General features: G+C 37.0%; 1 protein-coding gene across 4 annotated transcripts; it reads left to right on the top strand.

Moving 5' to 3' along the window:
* Nucleotides 1-251: 251 nt before the first annotated feature.
* IQUB (IQ motif and ubiquitin domain containing) lies at nt 252-21373 on the top strand. 4 transcript variants are annotated; one of them, XM_063396765.1, is made up of 12 exons: nt 252-1387; nt 1917-2167; nt 2995-3144; nt 3252-3427; nt 3672-3827; nt 6494-6704; nt 10415-10590; nt 14948-15118; nt 16517-16693; nt 18069-18317; nt 18741-18926; nt 21121-21373. In XM_063396765.1, exons 2-12 carry the CDS (start codon nt 1951-1953, stop codon nt 21280-21282), a joined length of 2031 nt encoding a protein of 676 aa, XP_063252835.1. In that variant the 5' UTR covers nt 252-1387; nt 1917-1950; the 3' UTR covers nt 21283-21373. The 4 variants fall into 4 exon arrangements, with proteins under 4 accessions (XP_063252835.1, XP_063252839.1, XP_063252838.1 ...); XM_063396769.1 differs by lacking the exon at nt 252-1387 and adding an exon at nt 1448-1631; XM_063396768.1 differs by lacking the exon at nt 252-1387 and adding an exon at nt 1670-1692.
* Nucleotides 21374-26747: the final 5374 nt, after the last annotated feature.

Below are 26747 nucleotides of genomic sequence, written 5' to 3'. Positions count from 1 at the left end.
GCCACTCCCCAATTTGTCCATCTTGTCTCTTCAGCCCCATGTACTAAGAATCCTAATTTCTATATTTATATTCTATAATAAACCAGCTACTACTTATTTTAAATTCTTAGGGTTTGTGATTCTTCCTGCATGTGAGTGTTCACTCCCATGGACAGGAATCAGAGTCAGTGTCCTCCTGGGCTCTGTGTGAGTCTGGCTGACCCCCCTGCACAGATCCCAGACCCCCCTGTCCAGTCTCCAAACCCTCCAGGGCGGCCAGAGGGATATCCTGGACTCCAACAGCTTATATGCTATTTCATTAGGGAAAATAAAAAAATCATTGCAACTTGAAAATGAGTTTGAGTGTTTAATCGACTATATAAAAGTGACACAAATGACAGTATCTTTCTGTAGGATTAATGACGATCCTATTCTGACAGTTCAAACAAGGTGTTCAGAAAAAACAGCATTAAGAGTGGTAATGGGAAATTTCCGTCCTTTTGATGGGCAGCAGGCCCGGTTTCAAGTGCCAAACAATGTCTGGGAAACATGGTAACGATCATGGCATACAATTATTGAGTATCCATTTAACTTCAATGCCTGCTGAAATGCTTTTTCATGATTCTCCTGGAATTACAACACAGAACGGTGTATTTTACATCCGAAAGTTGTGTAATGTGAGTGTCCCCTCAGTTTTCTTGTAGTATGCTGAAAATATTTGCAGGAGTTGTGTCAGAAATGGCACCTCAGACACCAGGAAATTCAATTTCATATGGTTTTCGTTCTGGTTTGCATGTCTTTAATTTCCACTTCACAGCCTCAGTCCTCACCCCACGGACGCTCCAGGGAGAAGAGCGCTGTTGGGCACAACCCATGCCACAGGCAGGCAGCTCCTCACAGCTCGGAAGGGACGGTGTGTAGCAAGAATGCTGCCAACACTCACACACAACACCCTTTCTCGATATCCGACAGTTCTGGGGATTTAGTACAACTTCTGCTACTATCTACAGTATAAGGATATAAGGAAAAATGTTTTCATACGTTAGTGCCGCTATGGGCTGGTAAGAGCTCATCATCGCCCTGCTCAGGGTCACAGCGTAGGCACGGCCACTGCGGGTGTGCCAGCACTGGGGCCGCTCCAGGCCCGCGTTCGTGCAGGTGCTGCGGGCTGGAGGGAACCAGGGGACTTGCTCGTCCTTTGCACCGCTTCCCTTTCCCTCTCTCGCTGGCCCTTCTCGTTCCCGGTGCGTTCTCAGTCAGCAAGGCCCGGCCCGGCCCGGCCCGGCCGCGCTCCCCAGCGCGCACGCTCCTGCTGCCGGCCCGGTTGCCGTGGCTACCGCAACGCCGCCGGGGCGAGCAGCGCCCGCCCGGAGCGCCGCGGGCCCGGGAGGAGCCGCCGGCCCGGGAGGTGCCGCGGGGCCGGGAAGAGCCGCGGGGCCGGGGCGGGAGGGGCGGGAGGGGTCCCGGTCCCACCCGTGCGCCCAGCGGCGGCCGCAGCCCCGGGCCCGCCGGAGCGGTTCGGCATCCCCGCGCTCCCGCCGGGAGTTGCGTGCCGGGACGTGCGGGTTTGATCGTGGTTTTATGCCGAGGGATACGGGCTTAGGACTCTTCCAGCCCGTGTCACTTCGGTGGCAACTCGGAAAGCCGTAAAGGTGTGCTGTCTCTGGGTAATGACTCCTTGGGCCTCGTTGTTCTATAGGCAGAAAACGAGAGGTAAAAAGAGCTGTGCCGACTACCTGCCTTGGAGTATTACATTTGGTAAACACCAGCCAAAAGTGCTTTCTGTTTGGCGGAAGCAAAGATCTCATGCTGTTCTCAATAGGCCTTTTGGGAATAGATACTGGAAAAGCTTTTCAGGACACTAAGTTACCCATAATTCTTGTAGTAGAAATGTGCTGGTATGCAGTTTATAATAGATCCTGTGATTATTCTTGCAGAAAGGTTAAAAGCATGCAATCGATGCTTTAAGAAATGGAAGATGCATCAGGTGACGTTGAAGTTGTTGCATCAGATGGGCCAGATGCAGAGCAGTCACCTGCATCCTTGCAAGGAGAGGCTGGGGACCCAGCAGAGGAACCTCTGCTTCCAGAATCTGCACACACTGCACAGTCAGAGGAGGGTTGGAACCAGCAGTCTGCTTCTCAAAATTCAATACTACCAAAGAATACAGCAAATGGGACAGAGACAGGTAAAGAAGTTGTTAAAATGTTGGGCATTAATAGTTTAAAGAGAGATATTTTTTTCTTCAATTTGGTTATAGCTTCTTCCACCCCCACACACCCTCGTTCTGTTTATACTTCCTGGGATTTGGGCCTGCAGTAACTTTTTAAATTCTGATATGAAACATACTCCAAAGGTAAGAAATGTATTCTCTATCTAAACAGTAGTAGTCATTTCTACATGGCATTTTATAGAATGATCCTTATTTCCAGAAATGTGTATGAGTAGGTATACATATTTTGTATGTGCATTTAAATTATGTTTAGCTGATATTACAGAAATCATCTTACTATTTTACCTTTCTTAGATTGCCTGTAACTTACCTGCCACCCTCCTTTATCCTTGTCTTTATCCTGCAGTCCCTTAAATGCTCCATCATTTCCTACACCTTTTCTTCAGTGTTCTGGGTGTCTTTGGTCACTTCCTCCTCCCAATACAGGACCCCAATTTTCTTAGTTTTTAGAGCAGAAGGGAGCATATCATGTTCAGCACCTGAGCACAGAGAATAACAATTCCTAGTACAGACTTGCTGTCTACTTTCCTCTTGGCTGGGCTGCATTCATCTGCTCTCATTCTGAGTAGCTGGCTAGGAATGTCTTTATGTAGTGACATTATTACATTAGATATTGCCTTTAAAATCATATGATGATACTATTTCAGCTTTCAAATAGACTGTCTTTTCAGCTGAAAAAACTATGATTATGTTGTGTTATAATAAAGTCATCCTGGGGTAAACTTGAAAGAGTTGTTTGTTTTGAGAAGCTTCTCAGGAGTGAATTTTGGTTTTATTTTTAGCAAGCGTGACTGAGGATAATGAAACACTTAGGGACACTGGGCTTAATTTGGATGAAACTGTCCAGTCTGAGAATCAGGAATGTTTTCCTGGAGAAGTCATTCAATTGGATTACCACATGCCTGATGTCATAACTGTCAGGGTACAAACAGGTAAATGCTGGTTTTGCATATTTATCAATACATATATTATTATGGTCTAATCTAGATATGTTACTGAAAGAAACAATATTTATATTTTGGAACTTCCATTTTAACAGGTTCGGATTCATTTCAAGACATAGATGTAAAAATTGAAAGATCCACCTATAATAAACCTTTTCTGGGTGGATTTAGGGACGTGTCAACAGGTGTGGAATTTCATAATGCAGGATCACAAACAAAACCCAGAAAACCACCTGACAAAGGAATTCAGTTATTTTGTAAGGAAACACAGGTAAAGGCTTTGTAATATCTTTTTAGAATGTTGTTTTTGCCAAATGGAATAGAATGCTGACACTATTTCTGATAGGAAAGAGGAAGTAAATCTGAGATAAATGTGCAAATGAAAGTATTTAGTAGATAAATATCATTAGTCTTGTGATTCTTATTGCAAATAGCTAATTTTGCCACTTACTGTAATGAGGAAAAAAAAAATCTCTGTGTATTTTCTTCTCATTTGACATGCATTTTTTCCCCAGACAGTTGTGGAAAAAAATAATCAACAACAAACAAGAAATACAACATCAACACAGATGACTAAAATTGGCCTTTATGTATCAAACATGACTGACAAACTAATAACTCCTGGAAAGTATTTTACAGCGGAGGAGTACCATAAACGTAGACGTGAAGCAGTAAGTCTTTATCTGTTTGAAACTATCTGTAAAATAACATATTGTGAAGGTTATCTGAATATTCAGTGAGTGTTCAGAGTGTTCAAAGACTGAATTTAAAAGTGAACTGTAAAATGTCTTCTTATGCTCATCTTTTGTCATCTTTCAGCTACAGGGGAAGCGTGTGCTTGCTCTGTGGTTTTAGTGACATTTTGTACCTTGCATCTCTTAAATATTAAGAATTCTGAATTTATTCTTTTCTGTCTCACAGTGACAGTTAAGTTTCTATGTAGAGCATTAAGGATTAAAACAGGCATGTTCTGACAATATTCTTGTGATCTCTTTGGAAGAATCTAAGCTACAGGCTCGTCTTGGTTTGGAAAGACAGGTATCAGTCAGGGCAAACTGGAGTTTCCCTTGGAAAGGAAAATGTAAAACCCCCTCCCTCCAAATTATTACAATCTTGCAATTAGGAGCTTTAAGGCAAAAATATGGGAATAGGCGTAACAGTTCTTTACTAGGAATATTAAAAAATACAAATGCAGTAATACAAAAAGCAAGCAAGCAAACAAACAAAAGTCCTAGGAAACTCTGACAGAGTCAGGAATACGACTTGACACCCTGTTGGCCAGAGTGTTGGAAGCAGTCCAAATAAGTCCTCCTGGAGTGACAGATGTGGTTCTGCTGGAGCAGAGATGATCCCGTAGACAGGTTCAGTGGTGGAGAGATGAGTCCGGCCTTCCTCTGAGAATCCAGTGGAATAGAGGATGTCTGGGGTCCCTGTGTCCCCATTTTCATCTGGGTAGGGAATGGTTGGCTCCTCCCCACTGGGTGGAGCATCTCACAATGGGATGGTGTAATGTGTCATGTCATTGGTGAGCCTTAATGGCCCATTGACAGAAGATATCCCCCGGAGGGTGGACAAAGTTGATGAAAGAGATAAGAAACACTGCCCCACCTGGTTTTAACAGATGGTCTATTATCAGAAGGCATCTGCCTCCCTCCCTCCTGGAGTTACAAGAGATAAAGAGGGGAAAAAAAAAAGAAACCATCTCCCAACTTCTTTCTACAGATGAAATAGAATACACATTTGTTTTGGTTACATTACCCAAGACAATGCTTAACATATGGCCTGAAATAGATGGAATATTGGGTTAGGACTGAGAAGATCTGCATTCAGCTTTTGCATTTTGTGTTGTCCATTTGGTTGGATTTTTTATCAGACTTCGGAGGTTACCTTGGGCAAACTGATCTGTTTTGGATTCTGTTCAAGCTCCCTGTTTTGACACTAAGGTAGAAATGGGCTGTTCAAACACAGGCAGTGAGTCTGTGGGGTTTTCTGGTGCACTGCATGAAGGCAATTCAGATTACAGATTCTGCCTATTCCTTAGGCATTAGGCATTCCACACAGCTTTTTGGAAACCATGTATTCTGTGACTGCACACCTAACTCAAGTGTGCCCTAAACAATGTTAGGTGAGGCACTGCTTTGTAAATGCTCTAGTTATTAATTTGATTGCTGAAATTGGACAGTCTGAATCCAACTGAATGGAGAAACAGTTGATTCCCCAAGTGTCTAAGTAGAATAATTGTATTGGTAATTATATTGACATGGTTGGCAAGATCTTTGAAATTTTCTGGGTAAAAGTTTTCTTGTAAGAACTTCTTAAATCGGTCAGCTTTAGCTGACAGCAATGAGCATTTTGTAGAAGTAGAACCCAAGTAGGGAGTAATTTCCTCAGGAATGTCAATATGTTGTACTGTGGTCTTTAAGTGAAAGTTATCAAAATCTGTAGTGTATCTATAGCTAATTTATAATGCATAGTACAGAGATGTCAGCTTGGTGTTGGTTCACACTGATGGATTTGCACAGTGCAATATAGGTCTGTGTTGAAACACTATTTGAAGATGGATTCAAGAGAAGTTTTATATTAAGATATTACCAGAGACAGTGTATTAGTATGATTTTGTGCTTGGTAGAATTCAATGCTGAACTGAACAATCCTTAGTATCTCATGGTATTGATCTCTCTAAACTGCTTGTAGTGCAAGTGCTAACTCGGCCAGAAAAAGGTGAGGCTTGTGCAGTATCCTCCCTTAACATACTGTAGACCAGTTTCTCCAGTCCTCAATAGCCACATCTCGGGAAGGTTGATGATTTAATTTTCTTTTTTCATTTCTGCCATAACAGCATTAGTAATTTCACTTTCATTATTTGTTCACAAATAAAATACAGTTGACTTTGTGTCTATGTGTTGATTTTTGTAACTAGAAATTTAAAAGAAATTTTGCAAATGTGTCTTCATTCCCATGCTGTAAATTGGTAGTAAGATAAGGAAAAGAATAAAGACTGTACATGGCAAAAGACATTTTTAAGGAGAGAATTGAAAAAGAGAAATAGATATTTAAATGTAGTTAATATTTTGATTTGATTGTTTGAACCTATTTTATCCACTGTACTCACTGCTTAAATTCCTGCGGTTACCTAACTGAGTAATCATACTAGTGCTTAAACTAATAGTACATAGCTGATTTTGTAACATTTAAATTAGTTTCAGTGCAAGAAAAATCTTAGAAAATGTAGTTAGGGAGCTGGAGAAAAGAATGGTTAAGAAAAAAATACTATGCTACAAAATTCTGTGTTATTTTGTTTTAAATTCACAATTCTTTGGTATTATATCACATATAGGTAATAGTATTACAGAAATATTTCCGTCGTTGGCATGCTATAAATTTAGTACAAAATCTGAAGGAGCAAAAGAGGGTAAGGCTGGCATTGGAGGCACAAGACGAATTACGGAAAAAAAGGGAAAAAGAAGATAAATTGAGGAGGGAGTTTGAGAAAAAAATGAACCCTAAAACAAAAGAAGACTTTGAGCTACTGTTCCATGAGTTGGAATGTAAGTTTTCTTGAAGAGATATCCTTAAAGCAACAAAATAGTACAGTTTGTTTAAAATAAACTTAGGGTTTTTATGTGTTTTTAAAGATACTTCCAAGATTTTTTTTTCCACTTTACAGTGGAATTTGTTTCATTTAAAAATAATTATTTCACCTTCATGTATTGCTAGAAACAGAAAGAAGGCCTTGATGCTCTGTAAGCACTGTTCAGCAATAGCTAAACATCCCTGTGTTACCAACATCCAGCACCTTACAAGGTACTATGACTAAAAGTTAACTTGATCACAGTCAAAACCAGTACACTTCTTCTGGAAATAACTGGCTTGTTGAAAAGTGCTATTTGGCAGTTTTATTAACTTTTTTTTTAAATTTATGTCTAAGGTCAGCTAGAGGAACAAAAATGGGGTTTTTTAGATCAGAATTACTTTTATCTTTCACTCTACATTTCAGATGCTAAAAACAATTCTGTGAAGAAATTAGTGTTAAGATCCATAATTCATCCTTTGCTATAGACTTTTTAATAATGGATTAAATTTTTTACAGAGTTTTACAACATATGACAGAAGTTATTTCTTTTGTCTTAGTTGTCCTCTACTGGTGCTTTTTCTCCTTTCTAGATCACTCCATGTTTCACAAAACTCTGTTGTCAAAACTTTAAAAATCTCTTGGGAGTTCTGCAGGACATTTTGAAAGTCATACATTTCATGTTCTTGGAGTAGATGAAGTCTAATACAGGCAAGCACTCTAAACTTTTCCAGAAAAATAATGGGAATACTGCAGATAATTGACATAAAACCTTACAAGAATCTAATGGTGCAAACTGAACAACAAACTTAGAGTATGTCCTTTTGTAAACAGAGAAACAGTCAAAAGCTGTGTGCTTGTACCAGCATATAATGAAACAGCAAGACAAATTTTGCTTTTTTATAAAGTCTCCTTTGAAGCCAAAGGTTTGTACTGTGACTTGTAACAACTGTTATGTTATCCAGGCTACAGTGCTTTATGGTCTAGCTCTTTGACAGTTTGGATATTGTTGTCCCTGTAGCAGAACTGACCTAATGGATTACCTACTTCATTGCAAAGCCACCTGCCCTACCCTAAACCATCTCTGCTCTTTCTTTAGTGGCAAACTGAGCATAAATTTGGTGGCATGTGTTATTCATAGAGCTTAGGATCACGATTCAAGAACTCCCAAGTTATACACTAATCCTTTAATCCTGCCATACTTTGTGTGGCATTGAACAAATGGCTTTTTCTGAATTAATAAATGATTTATAAATATCCCTGTTCATGACAAATGTAAAAATTATTGCTTGTCTTGAACTTTGCAGTTGTTGGAACAGTATCTTCATGAGATCTGTGGTTTGTTTGGGGTTGTCTACACCCCCTCTTTTTCTTTGTAGATAATTTGCATTTCACTTCCCAAGTCAAGCCCTTTAAATGTGTATCTCACTAAGTAATCAAAAGCCAAGGTACTCAAATAGTACTTTTTTTCATGCCACTTTTGAGAAGTTTTACTATTTGGCATCTGATTTTCTGCAATATTTTATTCCAGAAGTTGTTTCCAGACTAGCATGCTATCAAATATATGATCTGCTTTTTTTTTCTTTTTTAAAGTGTGAAAAGTCTAACTTGCAGTAGAAACAACCAAGTTCAGTTAAAGTTATAGAAGAGTGCTGATCTTCATCATATTTTTAGATTTGAAACTTATGGTTATGCAAGTGCCTCTTGCCTAATTTAATGACTTTGGATTCCCAAGTAATTAATCTTTCAGTCAAGCATGTTCAGGAATTTCACATCTAGGCAATCTGAAAAAAACATGTGCCACTTCAGAAAAGAACAAATTCCAGTATTTGAATTTTTTTTAAAATATTTTATTAAAAATAATGATCTGGTATCAATCTCACTGTTTGGTTTTTGTTAATTAATTTTGACCAGTTGCTTCTCTATATGGAGATTTGCAGTCATGATCTTCATTTTAACAGAGCCTAACAATTCTAGGAAGTTGGGTTTTTTTCCTACCTGCATCTGAAACAATTTTGCATTCTTATAGTGCCAACAGTTTGCACAAGCTAAGTCATTGTGACAGTAATAGAATGAGGCTATTGTCCTCCAGGGATCTGTGAAGGTTATTGCTGCAATCACAACAGGGTTACTATTACAGGGTCACCCAGTACAAGCAATTCCTGGTGGTACAAAAACTTGCCTGTTGACTGTATAATGCAAATAAGATCCATCTGTATACTCAGCATGTCTGCATAGGCATTTATTATTTATTTGAAAATATGAACTGTTTTACTTTATAAACACTGGAATAAAAATTGTAATGAGTAAAATCTCTGCCTATAGAACAGAAAATCTAAGAGAAGTGTTTTAACTTGGTTGCATGTAAATGGGGAATCAAGAAGTGAGTATCCATGGTGAGGGACGTCTTCATTTCTGAAAGTATAAAATTGCTCACTGTATTATTAGCTCCACCTTAGAAGCTGCTGCCCCCTTCAGGTAAAATAAAGCTTTATGTAAAATAATTCTATTTAATACTGTTGTTTGCTGAATTTGCTTTATTTAAAATATATCTTAGGGTTCTAGGAACTTGTCAGCTGTCATATTATAGCCTGAAGAGCTTTAAGAAAATTAATTGAAATATTTAAAAATGGAAACCATAAGGTATTGTAGATAAGAAGCCACAGTCAGAAAATAAGCTTTCTTCCTTTCCCTCCTCCTGCCTCTAATCTTACCTGATCCAGGATGTTACAGGCTTTTTCAGTGCCTCACATATTGGATGGTTTTCTTTTACTGAGTTTTGCTTTTGCATAACTGTTCTGGGATGATAACAACACTTTGAGGTATTATTCCGGAATGTTGAAGTTTTGGATCTTATAAAATTCCCTACAAAAAATCCAGAGGTATTTGAACTGAATCAGGCTCTTCAGAGAAGCCAGGAATTGTTACAGGATATGCAAAGGCAGTAAACACAGATTTCTCTAAAGCCATGTTGTCTGTATATCAGCATCATTAAGTGTCAAGGGGTAAGATTCATGCACAGCATGTAGTGATCCATGTGCTGCTGTCATGATCTTCCTGTGGCTTCTTCTGTGGCCACTTTCACCCACTTGGAGGGTTATGTTGTAGAAGAGCTCTGAAAGGGAGAGTAAAGCAATGACTGTCAAGTTATTAATGTATATTCATCTGTCTTGGATGGCAAAAGGTGATACCATTGCAATACCCAGTGTAAGACCTGGAGTGCTAAATGTGACTGTCAGTCAAGTTTTATCTTGGTTTTGGAAGACTTGAAGCTTCTTTAGATTTTACTCATTTATGCAGGGAGAAGCAGTAATATTCTCAGCACTGAGTACTAGTGGTGCCACAGTAAGATGCAGCCATTTCATCATATATTTCCACAGGAGCTAAATTCTTTTTCTCACATAGAGCTTCTTTTTCTCCTACACATCCTTGAGTTTGGAGTACAAATTGGCAGTCTGGAATTGATGTACACACACATACTCTCACAGAACATCTGTATAATTTACATTCATTTCTAGGCCATCTTGCACGTATTGAAAATAGCTATAACCATCAACTCCCTAAAATGGAAACTGGCTTTTAGTGAATATCGAAAGAAAAGTCAATTATGTTGTTTCTTAAATAGGAAAGCAGAAGTTTTGCTGGAAAGCATCTTGTAAAAAATACCCCAAATGTTTGTATCTGCAGTATGGATGCAGGAGGAGACTGAGCGAATCAACAGAACTCTTACTGGAGCGGAAAGAAAGGCAGCACTTTGTGCACTTCTGGAAGAGGAGACACAGCTCATTGCTTGGATTGGGATGCACAAACTAGATGCCAATGTGGAGAATCAACAAAAAGCAATATTGCAACTTCTGGGTAAGGTCAGTAATTAGGCTGATCATAAAGAATACCAAAGTACAGGAACAGAAAGTACACCTGCAAAGTACAGAAAGTAACTTCTCTAGCTTTTAACAGTTAATCATGTGAATGCTAATGTTATAAATATCCAAATTACGTGGTTGTTCACGTCAATACACTTCAGTAAGTTTCTTTTTCCAAGCTGAGAATTTCATAGCTGTCAGACCAATTGAAGATTGAACAGTGCACCATTAAGGCTGTTAACTACAAAAATATAAAGAATAAATATAATAAATTATAATAATAGAAATATGTTATCCCTCAGGAAGTAAATTTGTCTTTAATTTCCCAAATGAGCATAGGCCTCTGGTCATCATATGTCTGTCTTTAAGAAAAAGCATTTATTCTGTTTTCCTTTATAAAGAAGAGTTTGAATCTGATATTAAACTCAGTTATTAAATCACTAACTTTAGTTCCATTAGAACTTGAGATTTCAGTCTGGTATAATCTTGAGGATGATATTTAAGGTAAGTGTTCTTCAGTCTTTATAAAAAATATGAGAATTCCTTCATTCACAAAGATGATTTAAAATGTCATTAAATTCAATGATCTGTCAAAGTAAAGTACAAAAAGCCTTGTCCTTTTAGGTAGACATCCAGCTATTGGAAAAAAGTAATAGTTTATTTTCAAAGGATGTGACATGATTATGAAAAGAAATACTGCAACGGAAATGGTTTTTAGCTATCTAATTTTTTAAATTATTATTATTTTAAAAAATTGACTATTTAGTGCTCAAAAATAAAAATGGTGATTTTTTACAAAAGAGACTTTTTTTATTCTTTTTATTACTGATGCAGGGGAAGCATACTCTAAATGTGATTTGATAAAATGTGTTATATTTCTCATTATGAACAAATTGCTTATCTGAAATATTGGTGGGACTGTTGCCATAATTATTGCTGTGCTATGACTGTTTTCTGTCTTACTGCTTTCAAGAATGAAAAAACCCCAGAAAACTGGGTTGGCTGATTCCTAAAATAATTAGGAATCAGCCTTGAATCACTGTTTAGTGTTTGCTTCTACTACTTACAATCTTTTCTGTTACCTTCTAAGAAAAAGAAGCCTGGAACAGTCAAGCAAATATACTTATCCCTTAACTCACTTTGTCAGTACTTTTCCTATAAGGACTGATTTCCAGTGTCCTACTTGTACAGATTGCTTCCAGCACATATTCTGACAAGCTGTACAGTTTTCTTACATCTAGAATCAGAAGCAAAATGTTCTTCAGCACAAGAACTCTCAGTGACAGTTGATGTTTGGAGAATGAGGAGATACATCAGAGACAACAGATATTTTGTCTTTCCAAACAGTAAACATTTCCTAAAGTAGTTACTAATAATTTATTTATTCCTATTTTAAATAGGAATAAATAAATTATTATTTATACATATTTTAAATGTATAAATTATGTTTTTCATGAAAGGGACTAATAATTTTATTTTTAACATCTATTGAGCTTCTGAACTAGTGCAACTTTTCATGGTTTTTTATCATGTCAGCTGTAGGATTTAGAATGTTGTTCTAAACTGTTGTCATCGATTGCTCTAACTCAGAGGGAGAAAAAGTAACAATTTCTGCATTTTTAAAAAGGATAAACTAAATGAAGTTTTGTAAATCTCAAAATTAGATGAAATGACTGTGACAGTGCAATTAAGCACTTTAAATTATAGTATGAATTTTATTGTTGAGTGCTTGATTAGGGATTATTCAGTTTTTTTCTTGAACTTTGTGCTGGTAAGGTTGATCTGGACACTTGCCAGTTAAAGCTGGAATAACATCTTTCACATCTGAACACTGCAAACTGCAGTAGCCAGTGTGGTACTAAACTTGCTTCTCCATGGAAACCTTTGTTCCCTTCTGTGTTCCTTTAAGCATGTGCCTCCACAGGCATGTGTGCTCTTGTGAAGGCTGATACTGGTTCTATGGGGGTCTTCTTTCTGCTGAGCTTGTTCTTCTTCAGCATTTGTACTTTGGAGAGAAGTATTTGATTAAGCTTTTATACGACAATCATACTTACTTAAAGAAATTTGTGTAATTATTAACTGTCACTCAGTTAATACCTTTCATGCTTTGTACTATTTCTGAAGACATCCTGTGGATTTTTTTATTATTATTATATTTACCTTTTTCTCTCTGTCTTTGGTGGTGTGTTTCTCACCTCAGGCACTTTTTCTGCTTTCATACACTGGCAGCAGAGTGCAGTTGTAGCAGCCTTGCTTTCTGAAATAATACAGATAACAGGATTATTGTAAATTCCACAGCACTGCCAGCAGACTAAAAGATAAGACAAAGCTGGCAGAAGATCTCAAAGTTTTTCATTTTTCTCAGTCTGGAGTATCAATCTGGAGTACAGAAAAATAGTCCTGAAATCAGAGAACTTTTGATTCTCTTTTTTCTGTAAAAAGCTGCTTTTTTTTTTTTTTTACATTTTAAAATATTTTTATGTAATACTCAGCTATGATAAGGCAGTAAGAAATAAATACAAGAGTCACAGACATATTTTCAAAGAATTAATTATAATAACACAATTGGTCTGTATTAAGGGTCATTTGCAGAATGGGATATCAACTGCTTGCACATACTGGGTTTGCAAATTTTCAGAAGAATCTAATTGTATTGACTATTTCCTAGGGTCTACTCTGGCCATTGATTCTTTCTAGCATAAGCAAATGACCTTTCTCTGTTATTGTAAGTGATTTCCTTGGAGAGGATCAAATGTAGGTATTCAATTAACTACCACATGAAAAACAGTGGTTTGTCCCAGTCTAACATACAAAGGATTGACAGCATGATAGGCCTTCTAAGTTGGTCTGAATTTTATTGTTTGCAAAGTTTGGGCGCTTGTTTTGGGGCTTTTTTAAGAATTTCTAGTATTGTACAAAGATAGTGTAACAAAATGAAGATACAGCAGAATGCTCCCTATTTACTGCAGAGAAAAGAATTGCCTTGTTCTAGTTTTGCATAAACTCGAAGATTTCACCAAGTTATTAAGAGCTGGTTGTTTTGGGGTTTCTTTTAGCTAATGTCTGGTTTTGCTATTGCATTTCTCAGTTTTGGCTCTGAAATGTGACCTCTGGTTTAACAATATCTGCTTCAATTAAGTTCTACCCTCACTGATAATTTAATTAAATGCCATTAATTTGATGTTAAATCTTTTAGAAAATATTTTATCTTTCTTTTCCTTTCCCAACTTTATTTATTTAAAAGTGAGGAAAAATGTGTTTTGATTGTGGTGATAACTAAGCATATCTCTTCTAGCTGTCTAATATTCTTGGTATTTTGATTACTTATCACCATATCAAGTCTATGTTATCAAAATAATGATTGTGTCAATGCTGGGGTCACGTCCAGAAAACTACTAGGCATGTGAATGCTACACGAAGTGTTGCTGTTGTTAGGTTACACTGAGATGGCTAGGGGAAGTTTGTGAGTGTTAGTGAACACTTAAGTTTCAAATATAGTGAAAGAGAAAAATTAATACACAGAAAGAGGTCTCTCCCCATTAAGAAAATGAAATGGAGTTAAGTAATGATGGGTAGCAGCTTTTGAAAATGCTTTTTATTGGAATTGGGTACCTGTCTCCTTATGTAACAGTGTGATTTGCAACCAAAACCAGTCTTCTGGAAAGAAGAAAATGGTTGTATTTTTCAGACCTCGTGGAGCAGGTGACATCATATAACTTCTCACTGTCTATAAAAGTTAAAGACGTGCAAAGAGATAACTGAAGCATAAGGCATATGGCATGTGTTTAAGTTAGTAAGCAAGAAGCTGGGTGAAGTATCTGATAAACTGTAAACATGTACCTTGTCCTAGCTCTAACAAAGTGTATTCCTTCTATCCTTGTCTTCAACTAGTATAAATAGAACAGTTCCCTGGAGATATTTTTTACTGCAGTAGACTTTAGGGTCTTGAATTTGCAATCTTTACACAGTCAACAGACCTATTGATTTTTACTGATAGTTTGAAGGGATTTATGATTGCAAAGTCAAATACAGAGCAAATGTATTCTAATGCTACTGTCAGTAAATCACTTTAAAGAAGTAGAGCATATCCCTGTAGGAGAATATTATTTGCTTTTAATATCCTGTAAGTCGAAATTGTCCTGACCTGCAGCTTTAAATAAAGCGTGCAATTGAATTCTTGCATTGGTGGAAGAGGTGCTGTATCACTATTGGCAATAGAATTAGCCTTTTGCATTAGTCAAGAATTAACATTAAGTCCCTATTTGCTCTGATGAAACTTAGTGTAACATAATGCAATTGTTCAGCTGGTGGTTGGTCAGATTTTAATAGCTCAGAGTTCCACAAATTGTTTCTGAAGTGTGCACAACCTAGGAGGTGGAAAGCATTTGATGGAAAAATCACTGAAATGGATACACAGATCAGTCTCCGCGGCAAGGAACTACTTGAAATCTACCGCAGCATTAGCACAAAGGACATCCCAAAAGATGAGAGAACATCTGTGCTGTTAACACTCAAATGTACAGTGAAGGTAAGGTTTAGTTTTCTATTTATGTTTGCTTGAAGCTCTACTTTACAAAGATGCTGTCACTTAATTATGTTGGCACATATAAGCAGTGCTGCTGCTGGCAGACAAGTGCCATGGTGGGCTGGCAGCTAGAGAACCCCATTACTACCTGGTATGTGAGTGTAATTTACATTCCAGATACACTCTAAATTCATTCACTTTATCATGTGTATTTGTCTTCAGGTCATGTTAGAATTTTAACCCCATGATTTTAGACTTCTTTGTATATTAGTACATGATACAATTTTAGTCCAAAGTTTAGTTTACTACTTAATACCAACCTTATGAGAACTGTGGCAGGGATGTATGTGGCAATTACCATTTATTTTTTCTCAGTTCTTTGAAATATCTGTTTAGAACCTTTTCTATCTATTGGTTTGGATTACCAGTTTTATGGGTAGCAAATACTAATTTTTTTCTTCTTCCCTTTGCCCCTCACTCCCCACCCCCACTGTTGGTGCTAGTGTTCCCAATGAATTAGAAGCTGATAGCATTTTTTTTTTTAGTCTCTCATATTGGTTTTATTTATTTATTCATGTACAAAAAGAATGAGTTTCAAGGTCCTTTCCTGTTGACATCAGCCTAGAATATAATGCTGCTTCCTGGTTTTATTAAAACAAACAGGCATCTTGCTGTTTGTTTGAGTAGTGCCAGTACTTGATTTAACGTCACTATGGCATTGAGAGCATTTCTGGTTTATGAACTCTTGCCCATCTTAATACAAGTCAATATTGCTGTAGTGAACAAGTGACTTTCTGTAAAATAGCACTCTCTTTTACCTGAGAAATCACTGACCTCATTGACCTCTTATGTCTCTCTCTCTCTCTGCTGCCCAGCATTTGAAATACTAAAGTGACTAATTTCCAGGCATACTCTCAAAGTCTCCCATGCCTTTTGCGTGGTGGATTTTTTGAGTTTTCTTGTGGCTTTCTTTTAACCCATCCATTTTTTTAATCCATTTTACACTTCTAATCTCATAGCCAAAGAACGTTTCTTAGGGAAATATTCTTTGGGCTTTTGAAGACTTAAAATTTTGCACTTGTTGAGTACCTCTGCTAAGCATCTTTTAGTGCTTCCAGGCTTACAGTTCCTCACAGCTTTGGTATACATACACAGGCCCCTTAAAACAGAATCTGTAAGCATTCTCACTTTTGTAGTTCTACAGTTGTTTCATTGGAGATTTTTTCCCTGAGATACTAACGAGTTCTGTGAACATGTTCTTATATGAACATACAGAGGTATGAATGCTAATGGGCACAGAATCCACAGTTTGCTTTCATGTCTCATTGAATTATTTTGTTTGTTTGCTTCTTTACTGTTATGCAGTTTATTTTCCTTTCTCTCTCTCTATTTTTTTTCCAGGAACATGAATGCAAATTAACACAGGAAATAGTGGCATTAATTGACAGGGAAGTTGATCTTATGTCAAGAGATGTGAAAGAATGCAATTTGGAAGGACTGAGGAAAAGAATTTGTACATTATTTCTTCAGTATATCAAAATTCCAGAGTTTAACCCTGGAGTTACTGGGTTACTTAAGGTATTATTCTTATTTTGCAGCCTGACATAGTGGCCATTGAATTAAACAGAAGGGGGATGGAAAACATTGAAAGCTTTATTTTACATTTTGCTGTAGAATGTGTGGAGGAGTTCCTCAGGAAGTAAAATGTAGCAAGTACATAGGCTTCACACAAATAAATTTCTATAGTCCTATTCAGAAGCATGGGGACTATACATGATTGTAAGTACCTGACAAGTGCCTGGCAGCACTGAGAGAGCCTAGGAACTCTTGTGTCTGAATAAAATGTCTGAAAGTTTTAAATGGTAGATCTTATGGGATGGTATCAGTAAAATGTAATAGTAAAGTGGTACCAATACACTGAGAGAGGAAGTCCTGTTTTTTCTACTGGTCAAGAGGCAGCGTGCCATGCATCCAGAAAAGAACATTGCCCATGTCAGTGTCTAGTGAGTTTGCACCTAAGCAAAAACTGTTCTGGCCTTCTGTTATAGAATCAGTTTCTACGGTGTACAAAGAAGATGTTAGTTTTGTGTGAGTGTTTCTCTTTTCTGACTACAGATTACAAATAAAGATATGATTCACTATCATATGTTGCTGCTCTAAGTAGCAATGTCTTTTTTGCATCTACTAGAAAAGCATTCCTTGTAGAGTGGTCAGTATTATTTCAAGGGTAGAGAATCTGTCAGATTTAGATGCAGATGTTAGATTTAGAACCAACTGACAATTAATTTTACACTAGGTTTATTAGCAGATTTGCCATAGCAGAGACTGAAGATTATTAGACTACTCAAACTATCCAGTTAGGGATTTGGTCTCTCTGCACAGACTACATTACATTCTTTCCAGAAACCATGAAGGAATATGGGAATGAAGAAGTCACTATCAAGTTTTGTCTATTTTCTTCCCATGTTGTTTCTGGACATGTGGGTCTGATGATTTTGTATTCTTATGCCAAAATATTAATTTGCCCACAATCTAGGGTTTTATTTTTACCATAAAGGCCAGATTTTACATGAAAAATCAAACGCAGAGAATTCAGTTTCTGTTTTCTCTGTGTTGTCATCTTTCCAGAATAAATGACAATCTGCATACATAAAAGCACCAGGAAGAGCACTGGAACATAATGTTTAGGATCTTCATATAGCTTAAAAATGAATTGATTGATTTATATAACTGATTTTAGCAAATGCAGTAAGAAAATATAGTGAGTCTTGGTACCCTATCGAAGAAAAATCACAACACTTTATTGGGTATTTTAAAATAAATGCTTCCAGCTTTTACATATTAAAATACTTGGATGAAGATATGGAAGACGTATCCTGATAGTGTTAGAGTGGAATACAAGTAATACAAAGATACCCTGTAGTAAATTAACCTTTTATTTTTTAATTTTTAGGTTCCACAAGACCCCTTAAAGCTTTATAAAAACATTTACTTCTGTCATAGCTGTGAAAAGTACTTAGCACCTACTGAGTTTTTCATTCCTGGAAATTCCCGCACCATTGGCAGATGTCGCTCGTGTCACCAGCTTGATAATGAGGCTCGCCAACGAGAATCGTATTTCAAGTACAGACTTATACTAGAACATCTCAAGAAGTCTGAAGTTGATTATCAGGATGATAGTAAAATTGTCTTCTTAATTCAGGTACTGTTGGAAAGAGCATTGTTACTCATAGTAAGCAGTGGCTTTGACTATATGTCCCTTATTTTGTGTATGTTGTTGACAGGCTGAGAAATGGGCTAAAAGCTACAGCTTCTTCCTGTGATATGCAATGTTCCATGCCATAAAGAAGCAGCCCTTAAGCTCTTGAAGCATAGGTGTACTTTTAAAGGTGGTTTGCAAACTATACACTAAAAGAAGTCTAGCTGACAGGTCAAAAATCAGATGTTCCAACAACTGTGCAAAAAGTATATATGTATGTCAAGATTCTCTTTAATAACCAAGTGATCATATGACATGCATAGTTTTGGGTTTTTTTAACCCAAAGCTTTATTTGGATTTTTACATGGGTGCAAGACTTGTAGAATGAAACATGCTTCTTCCTTTTAACCCTGTTTTTCATTTCAGCTTCCAGATCTGCAGTACCTGATTGCGAACATATGGAACTGCCAGTCAGCTGTCAGTGCCTGCAGTGACCTGTATGATTTGGTTATGGTCAGGTGGGATAAGCAGCATGAGTGGTCTCCATGGAACACTATTCTCCTCACTAAAGGAGAGGCAGATGCACATCTTAAGCTGTGTAACCTTCAGATGGTAAATTTTAAAGGGCTTTATTTTTTACATTATTTATGTGATGTTTTAATTGAATCCTGTGACTGTGTTGGGTTAAATTTAGTCATTACACTTGTCCATGTTTAAATTCGCTCATTGTGACTATTAAAATGATTGCATCTGTACTATTAAACAAAAGGGACACTAAACCAGAAGGCATCCAGCATGTACAGCTCACCCCATGTACCTGAACTCTGCCTTGCCCTGATTCTCTCTCCTGAAGTGCAAGAAGTTGTGTGGCCTCATCCACACTGCCTGCTGAGAACAGTGCCATGCGTGCACTCTTCAGATCAGATCAGGCAAGAGCTATCCTGGATGAAAAGCATACCAAAGACTAACCATAAATACTGTGTGCCTCTGCTCTTGCACATGCTCTGGCCTCATTAGTTTCTGGTCTTCTAAATTTCATCAAATAGAAGAATGGCTCCTTGTCTATAACTTATCAATATGTCATAAAATTTGTCACTTTTTTCTTACATAAATGTCAGCTAAGTATCCCTTACAATGTAACCTTACAGTTTGCATTTAAGCAATAGAAACATAATTTCTCTTCTGAGTTAAAACCACTTAGGACTATGTTAAACTCTTCATCAAAACTGTTTTTTTACACCATTCCCTACAAGTTCCATATCTAAACATGATAGTCTATGAAATATCTCTCCACTGAACATCATATTTTAAGAGTATTTAGTTTTGCAAGGCACAGGAGAATCCTGTGAGCTGTGTCTGTCCTGTACTTAATAATGGTTTATTAAGCCTTTCAGCTCCAGGTTACTGATTTATGTAAGTAGTGATCTGCAGTCATTGTTGCCTAGTGTTCTTTTGTTCAAGGTGTTCTTAGTTCAGTTTTAAACACAATATCATCAGAAATGCAGCTTCAGCTGTTATGTATTGCTCTTCTTTTTGGAAGTTTTAAGAGCAAACAGATCAAATTAATTGCTCTCTTTAAAGTTTTGCTTTATGGATGAAATATATCAGGGAATTCTAAAGGCAAAAGGAATTCTGCAATCCATTATATTTTGTGTGTGAGTGTCCAGCTGCTGTCTTCAGGCAGACAAGTTTATGTGAGCTTTATCTCCAGAAGATAAAATGGGTTTCAAGCTGGAAATCTCTTTATTGACTCCTCTCACTCACTGTGAGTCAAGAATGCTAGTTAGACAGTCTGAATCTAGTGATGCTCCTCAGCATCCATAAATTTCTGTTGCCAGCCTTACAGCAGGCAAAGATCCAGACTGAGCACTTCTCTGGTTTGATGCCATGAGTCTGGATGTCAGTCAAAAAATGCCATTAACTTGATTAGCTTCAGTGGATGGGGGAGTTAGGTCAGAACAGGTAAGCTACAAAAGCCTACAAAAAAGCCATGAGATATTTTCTTTAGCTCTTGCAACAAATATAGAAGTGAATCAGTTGCAGTGGGGACTCGACTTTCTACTTAAAAAAAAAAAAAGAGAGTAAAATAAGGAAAATGAGACAAAGATAGAATGTTGTAAGTTGAATCATTATTTTTCATTCACTGAAACAAAAAAGACCTCTTAAGCTGTTTACTTAATAGCAATTATTCACAGTGATTTTATTTAATAGCAGTTATTCAAAGTGATGACTACAGCAAAAGCCAAAGGTTTTTTCAGTTAAATATTCTGGTGATTTATTCCATCATCCAAACTACTACTAATTATTAGGAATTTGGGAAAATGTCACCACTGCATGCAAGTGCTGACTGAAAGGCTGCAAAAAACTTGCTGCCATGATTAGTTTAAAATAACAACTCTGATTCTCATCAAGGAATGCCCTTACAGTCTTCGCCTTGCAAATGTTGCTATCTAAGCATTGCCTTACTTCATTTTCAAATGTAAGTACAAATGTTCTCACCTGAAATAAAGAAATAAATTAGTTTTATATGAAATAGATAAAAAGAGATACTCTGGTTTTAAAACATGACTAACATTTCACAAGGAGAAATTTTCACTACTGGGCCATAAGATATTACTACAGAAGTACAAATTATTTCATTATGTATATATACAAATAAATAATCTGCCTTAGTTTATTAAAGGGTCACTATTTGTAATGTCTAAAATATGTCCAAAATTTTATAATGTCTAAAATATGAAGTAACACATATATTTTTAGATATTTTAATTGTATTTATGGGATTTGAATTTGTTTTTCTTTTCAGACTTATCAAGCTCCATTTATTTCCAGAATAGAACAAAGGCATATCCGGGCAAAAAACTACTTTGCTCAAATTCCTGCAATATCATCATTTTTGCACAGAAGTAACAATCAAGCTAATGCAAATTCCTACAAAAAATGTAGTTCTTCGAAGTTAAAGAAGTGAACTAAATTCCTAGGTTTTAAAGAAAGACATTTTTTCATCAATATCCTACTTGTATTACACAGATCAAAATAAACTTCTAAGGATAAAATAACTTGATCTGAGTCTGTTAATTTAACTGCATTTCAAGTTTTGTAACATCATTTAAAAAAAATAAAATGTTGTTAAAGAACTTTGTAAATTCTCAGTTTTTAGAGAAATGATTATTTTTCTGTGTATTTCTGCATTGCTTGAAATATTCTACATGTAGTGTAATACTCCTGTTGAGCAAATTCTGTGCTTTGTCACACGTTAATTAGAAAATTAATACTGTAGCACTGTATTAAATTTATTTTTCTTGTCTTAAGCACATAAGGTAGAAACCCTGGATTCTTACAGAACAACAGAATAGATACAGCTTTTCAGATATACAGCTGCTTTGCCCTGCAAACATTTGTGCAAAAGAACAACTTTACATTTTGTAGCTCATCCAAATGGTCATAGTGGAACTGCCAGCATGTAATTATTGTATCCAAAATGCTGAAATTATTGTAATTACTACAATTTGAGTGTTATAATTTAAATATCATCATTTGAAATACACATTTCAGACTGTTTGAAATATGTTTATTTTTGAGGAGTTTGTATTATTTGAAGAAGTAAATTCTCCCCATTCTCCCCAGACTAAAAAAGCTTGTTTGATCATAGTTACAGAGAAAAACATGATATAGTGTAAATTCAAAAATCCAACAGAAAGTTGCAGGGTTCTTCTTGAAACCTCTATTATAGGTGTGGTTTTAACCCAGCCTTTTGCTTTAACAGATGAAACTACCGAGGAAAAAGCAATAGCATTTACAAAGAGAAATAAGTACATATTTGGCAGCAAACAGCTGAAAACTGAATTGACTCCCTCAACAGAACATGAACTGTAGAACCAGTACCCGGCTGACCAGTGCATTTTAACATCAGTGGAATATTTCTGTTGATTTCACTGTTAAATTCAGATTTTTAGTTTAATTAAATTCTGGATTTTAGTTCAGTACTGAACTAGCTGTAGAATTGCAGCACATGAGCATTCCAGCTGACTTACGTGCTTTCTGACATCTGAGCCTTAAGACAGGAATGGCTGCTATGTCTGAATTTCCCCCAGAGTGATAAAAACAGTTTTGAAGTAAATTATGGGTTGAATGGCAATGAATCACATAGACAGGAACCTACCTCTTTATAAATTTGTTTCCTCCTTCTTGAACATATTTTAAAAAATGTAATTTACAGCTCCAGAAGGATGACTTAAATCAAAAGTAAGGAAATAGTTCAAACAAATGTGAAAAACCAGTAGTCCATTGATTTCAATGCAATGCGGTGTTGGAGGTTTCTAGAATCGTAGAATCATTTAGGTTGTGAGGACCTTTAAGATTGAGTCCAACCATTTACCTGACTCTGCCAAGTCCACCATTAAACTGTCTCTCTAAGTTCCACATCTTCATGGCTTTTAAATACCTCCAGTTGTGGTGTCTCCACTACTCCCGTGGGCAGCCTCTTCCAATGCTTGACTACCCTTTCAAATAAGAATTTTTCCCTGTTATCCAACATAAATCTCTTCTGGTGCAACTTGAGGCCATATTCTCTTCACTGCTTCACTGCCGTTCTCTGGACATGGTCCAGCACCTCAATATCTTTCTTGAGTGAGGGGCCCAAAACTGTATTCAGGGTGCAGCTCAATAGTGAACAGCATTTGAGGTGCAGCCTCAGCAGTGCTGAGCACAGGGAGACAATCCCTGCTCTAGTCCTGCTGGCCACACTGTTTCTCATCCAGGCCAGGATGCCATCAGCCTTCCTGGCCACCTGGGCACAAGCTGGCTGATATTCAGACAGTCACTGACCAGCACCCCGAGGTCCTTTTCCACTGGGCAGCTTTCCAGCCACTCTGCTCCCAGCCACTGGAGCTGCCTGAGTTGTTGTGACAAAAGGGCAGGACTCAGTGATTTCCCTTATTGATTCTCATACCATTGGCCTTGGGCCATCAATCCAGCCTGTCCAGATCCCTCTGCAGAGCCTTCCTACCCTCTGTCAGATCAGCGCTCCTGCCCAGCTTGTTGTCTGCAAACTGATTGAAGGCACCCTCGATGCCCTCATCCAGATCACTGGTAAAGACATTGACCAGGACTGGCCCCAGTACTGAGCCCTGGGGACCACTGCTGGTGACTGTGCATCAGCTGGGTGGAAACTCCATTCACCACCATCAGCAGCTCTTGCCTGGCAGTGCCATTTAGTCACACTGTGAAAACTTCTGTGTAAATAGTTCAAAATTTGTGCTGGAAGTAAAGTGAGTTGGATGCTTGACTAATATTTGGAACATGCTTTTCCACAAAACAAGTGTCTTCTAACTAATGTCATCCTTCAAATCAATGTCCAAAAATGGCATTTGAAAGCATAGGAATGGAAAGTTTTAGAAGACATGTTGTATGGAAAGTGAGCTGTTGCAAGATAGAAAAAGTATTTTCGATACTTTGGATAGCTGAGTTGTTAGGGCAAAGCCAAGTAAAACCAACATAGTTAAAATAGTATAATTTTTTAAAAAAATGTATCATAATTTAAATTAGCGTAAAATCCTTCATGTTAGTGGTCTTTGGTTGCTAATTTTAATTATTATATATTTTTGTTGATATTGTTACCGAATTTAAAACCAATTACTTTTTTACCACTTTTTGCTGATAGCATTTGTAATTGCATTCCACTTCAATAAGGAATTAATTTAAAATTTTCTCTAATAGTTATCATATTGCTTCACCTGTTTGTGTAGCTTATATATGATATAAAAAAAGGTGCTGGACAAGTATTAAGAATGAAAATGTTCTCTCTATCAGACAGTGGAGAATATTGGGAAAGCTGACTGAAAATATCAGAGTCAGAGTAAAGATACTGCTTTTCTAGGAGAAGGCATTGTATTTTATCAGGAAAAGAAAACTGTTCAGCTAAAGGGTCAATTCCTAATAGAACTGAGTAAATTCCTTAAAAGCAGAGCTGATCATCTTTGCCTGTATTTCAGAGAGTTACTCAAAAGACATTTTCAGAATCTGTTGGTAAAAAGGGCCTTTTGGGGCATAGATCCTTCCAGGAGGAGAAAAAATGACTGCAAAGTGGCAGTACCTCTTCAAAGATAGAATGTGAGGTGAAATTCTAACCTTCATTCACTTCTGGTAAATGGCTGAAGTGATAAGCTTATCAAGTCTCTTAAATTGTACCTTAGAGGTTGAGATCATGAGGAATCCATATTCCTGAAACACTCCTGAAGGGCTGATGAGAGATGCTGGGATTGACTCAGCTCTTTCCCAAAGCCTCTCACTCCTAGGCAAAGGGGATCAGCCTGTATGGTGTGTATGGTTCCTTCTGTACTAGCAGAGACACAAGGACTATCAACAACTTCTCTTATATCACAGGACTCTTCTGAGCAGGAGTTTTGGAGCATAAATCAAAATTTGCCTTCTTCCTACCTCCAAGACCACTGCCAAGTCATTTCCAGAGGGAAAGGTTCTAGCTTTCTTCCCACATGCACAAGTGATTAGTTTGGTAGTTTGCAAGGAAACACATTTTGCCTCCCCATACGTGTTTTTTTCAGGATGTAAATTTCCCTATTCATATCTCAAAGGAAGAACTCAGAATAATTGTTTTCTCCACCTCCTTGCCCTAAAAAGATGTCCCAATGAGCAAAATATTAGGTCTCTTCTTAGATAATAAAATGATTGTAAACAGTGATAAAGCAGGAGTCTAAATAAAATATGTGAGCAAATACATATTTAATTAAATTAAATATGTAGCAAAGTAGTTGCTGACTCCCATTTGGCATATGAAAATTACTTTTTCAATAGGAAATTATACTAGTAATAACTGAGACAAAAACTAAAATCATCCACATCTTCGGTTCTTTAAATTATTATTTATTTTTCAAGAGCTTAAATTTAAATATGGCTATTAACTAAGCTGGGAGAAGTTCTTTAATATGCTGCTGTCGTACCATGTTACCATGTTACAAACTTGTTGCCTAAGGATGAAATCTGTATGCCAAATAGATGGGAGTTATTTTTGTCATCTATATGTAGATAGTTCTCCTAGCTTATCTTGTACTGTCAATTGTCCTTTTTACAACAGTCATCCCTGGCATGTCTCATAGGCCTAAATATACCTTTATCATTCACACTTCTTTTTGAATCCAAATTTTTTACATCAGGAATGTAGAATTATGAAGTTGAGAGTTTTGATGAGGGTTGGTTGGTTTGTTCGTTTGTTTCAAAGCAGTTCCTTAGTGAAAGACATTAGGGTTCCCTCTTCTTGGTCTTTTCTCTATTTTTAGCAATTACTATTTTACGACTCCCATCTTTCAACTTCAGCAGGATAAGAAATACAGATATGTGATAGGGATACAATTGTAAAAGAAAGCATGTAAAAATCCAGAGAAATGGATCGGAGAAGAATGTCAGTGGAGAGTATTTAATATTATAGCTGTTCTTAGTAAAATTATTGTAGTTAAGTGGGGATACATGGTAATGGAAATATTTCCTTCTTCATTGCCATTTTATAATAATTTCACGGTAGTTTGATTTTCAGAATTTCAAATCTATGTCACATTTAAAGATATCTTCATAATAAAGCAGTTCTAAACCTGGACTCAAGATCATATAGGAATTTTCGAGGAAAAAGCCCTGTGGAAATGCAACAGTAAATTGTGTGTGCTTTTGTGTATACTGAGACACATTAATAAAAACTGGGTTTAGGTTCCAGCTTGCAGATAAAAAAACCTACTTTGATCTTGTCTAACCTTAATTAAATGAAAGAAAAGAATATTTTTATTAAAATCTATTTGGAATAGGTACATTTTTTTCTTATCATTTGGCAAAAAACCCCACTACTTTTAGGAGTGAAGAAAAAAAAGAGAAAATATATGCAGATATATTTGTTAGCTAAATTTACTTAGTGAAGCAAATTAAAATCCCACTCAATAGGTTCTTCTCATGCCTTTTTTCAAAGCTTTCTTCACTTCAGTTGTTCCCAAGCTGTGGTTTGTGGAGAAATATTAAAAAGGAAAAGTCAGTTTGTTTTCAGTTAGAAGTTTGTTCATAAGTGACATGGTAATCTGAGAGGAAACAATCTGGTTATGTTTCCAGAAGTTTTAAGACTGTTTCTGTAAGGCAGAATACGGAGTATACCCACCAACTGTGCGTCTCCCTTGCATGTGTTGGAAGCATACAGCCGTGAAGAGAAGGCAAAGCTCCGTCTGCAACGCCGGGGCCAACAGAGGTCGGAGCGCGTACGGAACCCGGGCGGAGCCCTGTGGTTCGTGTGGCCACGGCCGTGGGGAGGAACAGGAACTGAGGGTACAAACCACGTGGTTGTGTTCTACTTGCTACCCAGAAATGTTTTGTACAAACCAATACACCTCCTACAGGAAATATGCCATACAATGCAACTGCACAGAATGGAAGGTTTGACCA

Source organism: Prinia subflava, chromosome 4 (genome assembly GCF_021018805.1).
Source record: "Prinia subflava isolate CZ2003 ecotype Zambia chromosome 4, Cam_Psub_1.2, whole genome shotgun sequence".
In the NCBI taxonomy this organism is placed as follows: domain Eukaryota; kingdom Metazoa; phylum Chordata; class Aves; order Passeriformes; family Cisticolidae; genus Prinia; species Prinia subflava.
Note: the sequence above shows the minus strand (reverse complement) of the source record. Positions and strands in the feature narration are given on the sequence as shown.

Bases quoted from the DNA above. Each gene is read 5' to 3' on its own strand.
- IQUB (XM_063396765.1), top strand. From the start codon at position 1,951: ATGGAAGATGCATCAGGTGACGTTGAAGTTGTTGCATCAGATGGGCCA. The intron at 15,119-16,516 runs GTAAGGTTTAGT...TTTTTTTTCCAG, and splicing joins CACTCAAATGTACAGTGAAG to GAACATGAATGCAAATTAAC. The intron at 18,927-21,120 runs GTAAATTTTAAA...TTTTCTTTTCAG, and splicing joins AGCTGTGTAACCTTCAGATG to ACTTATCAAGCTCCATTTAT.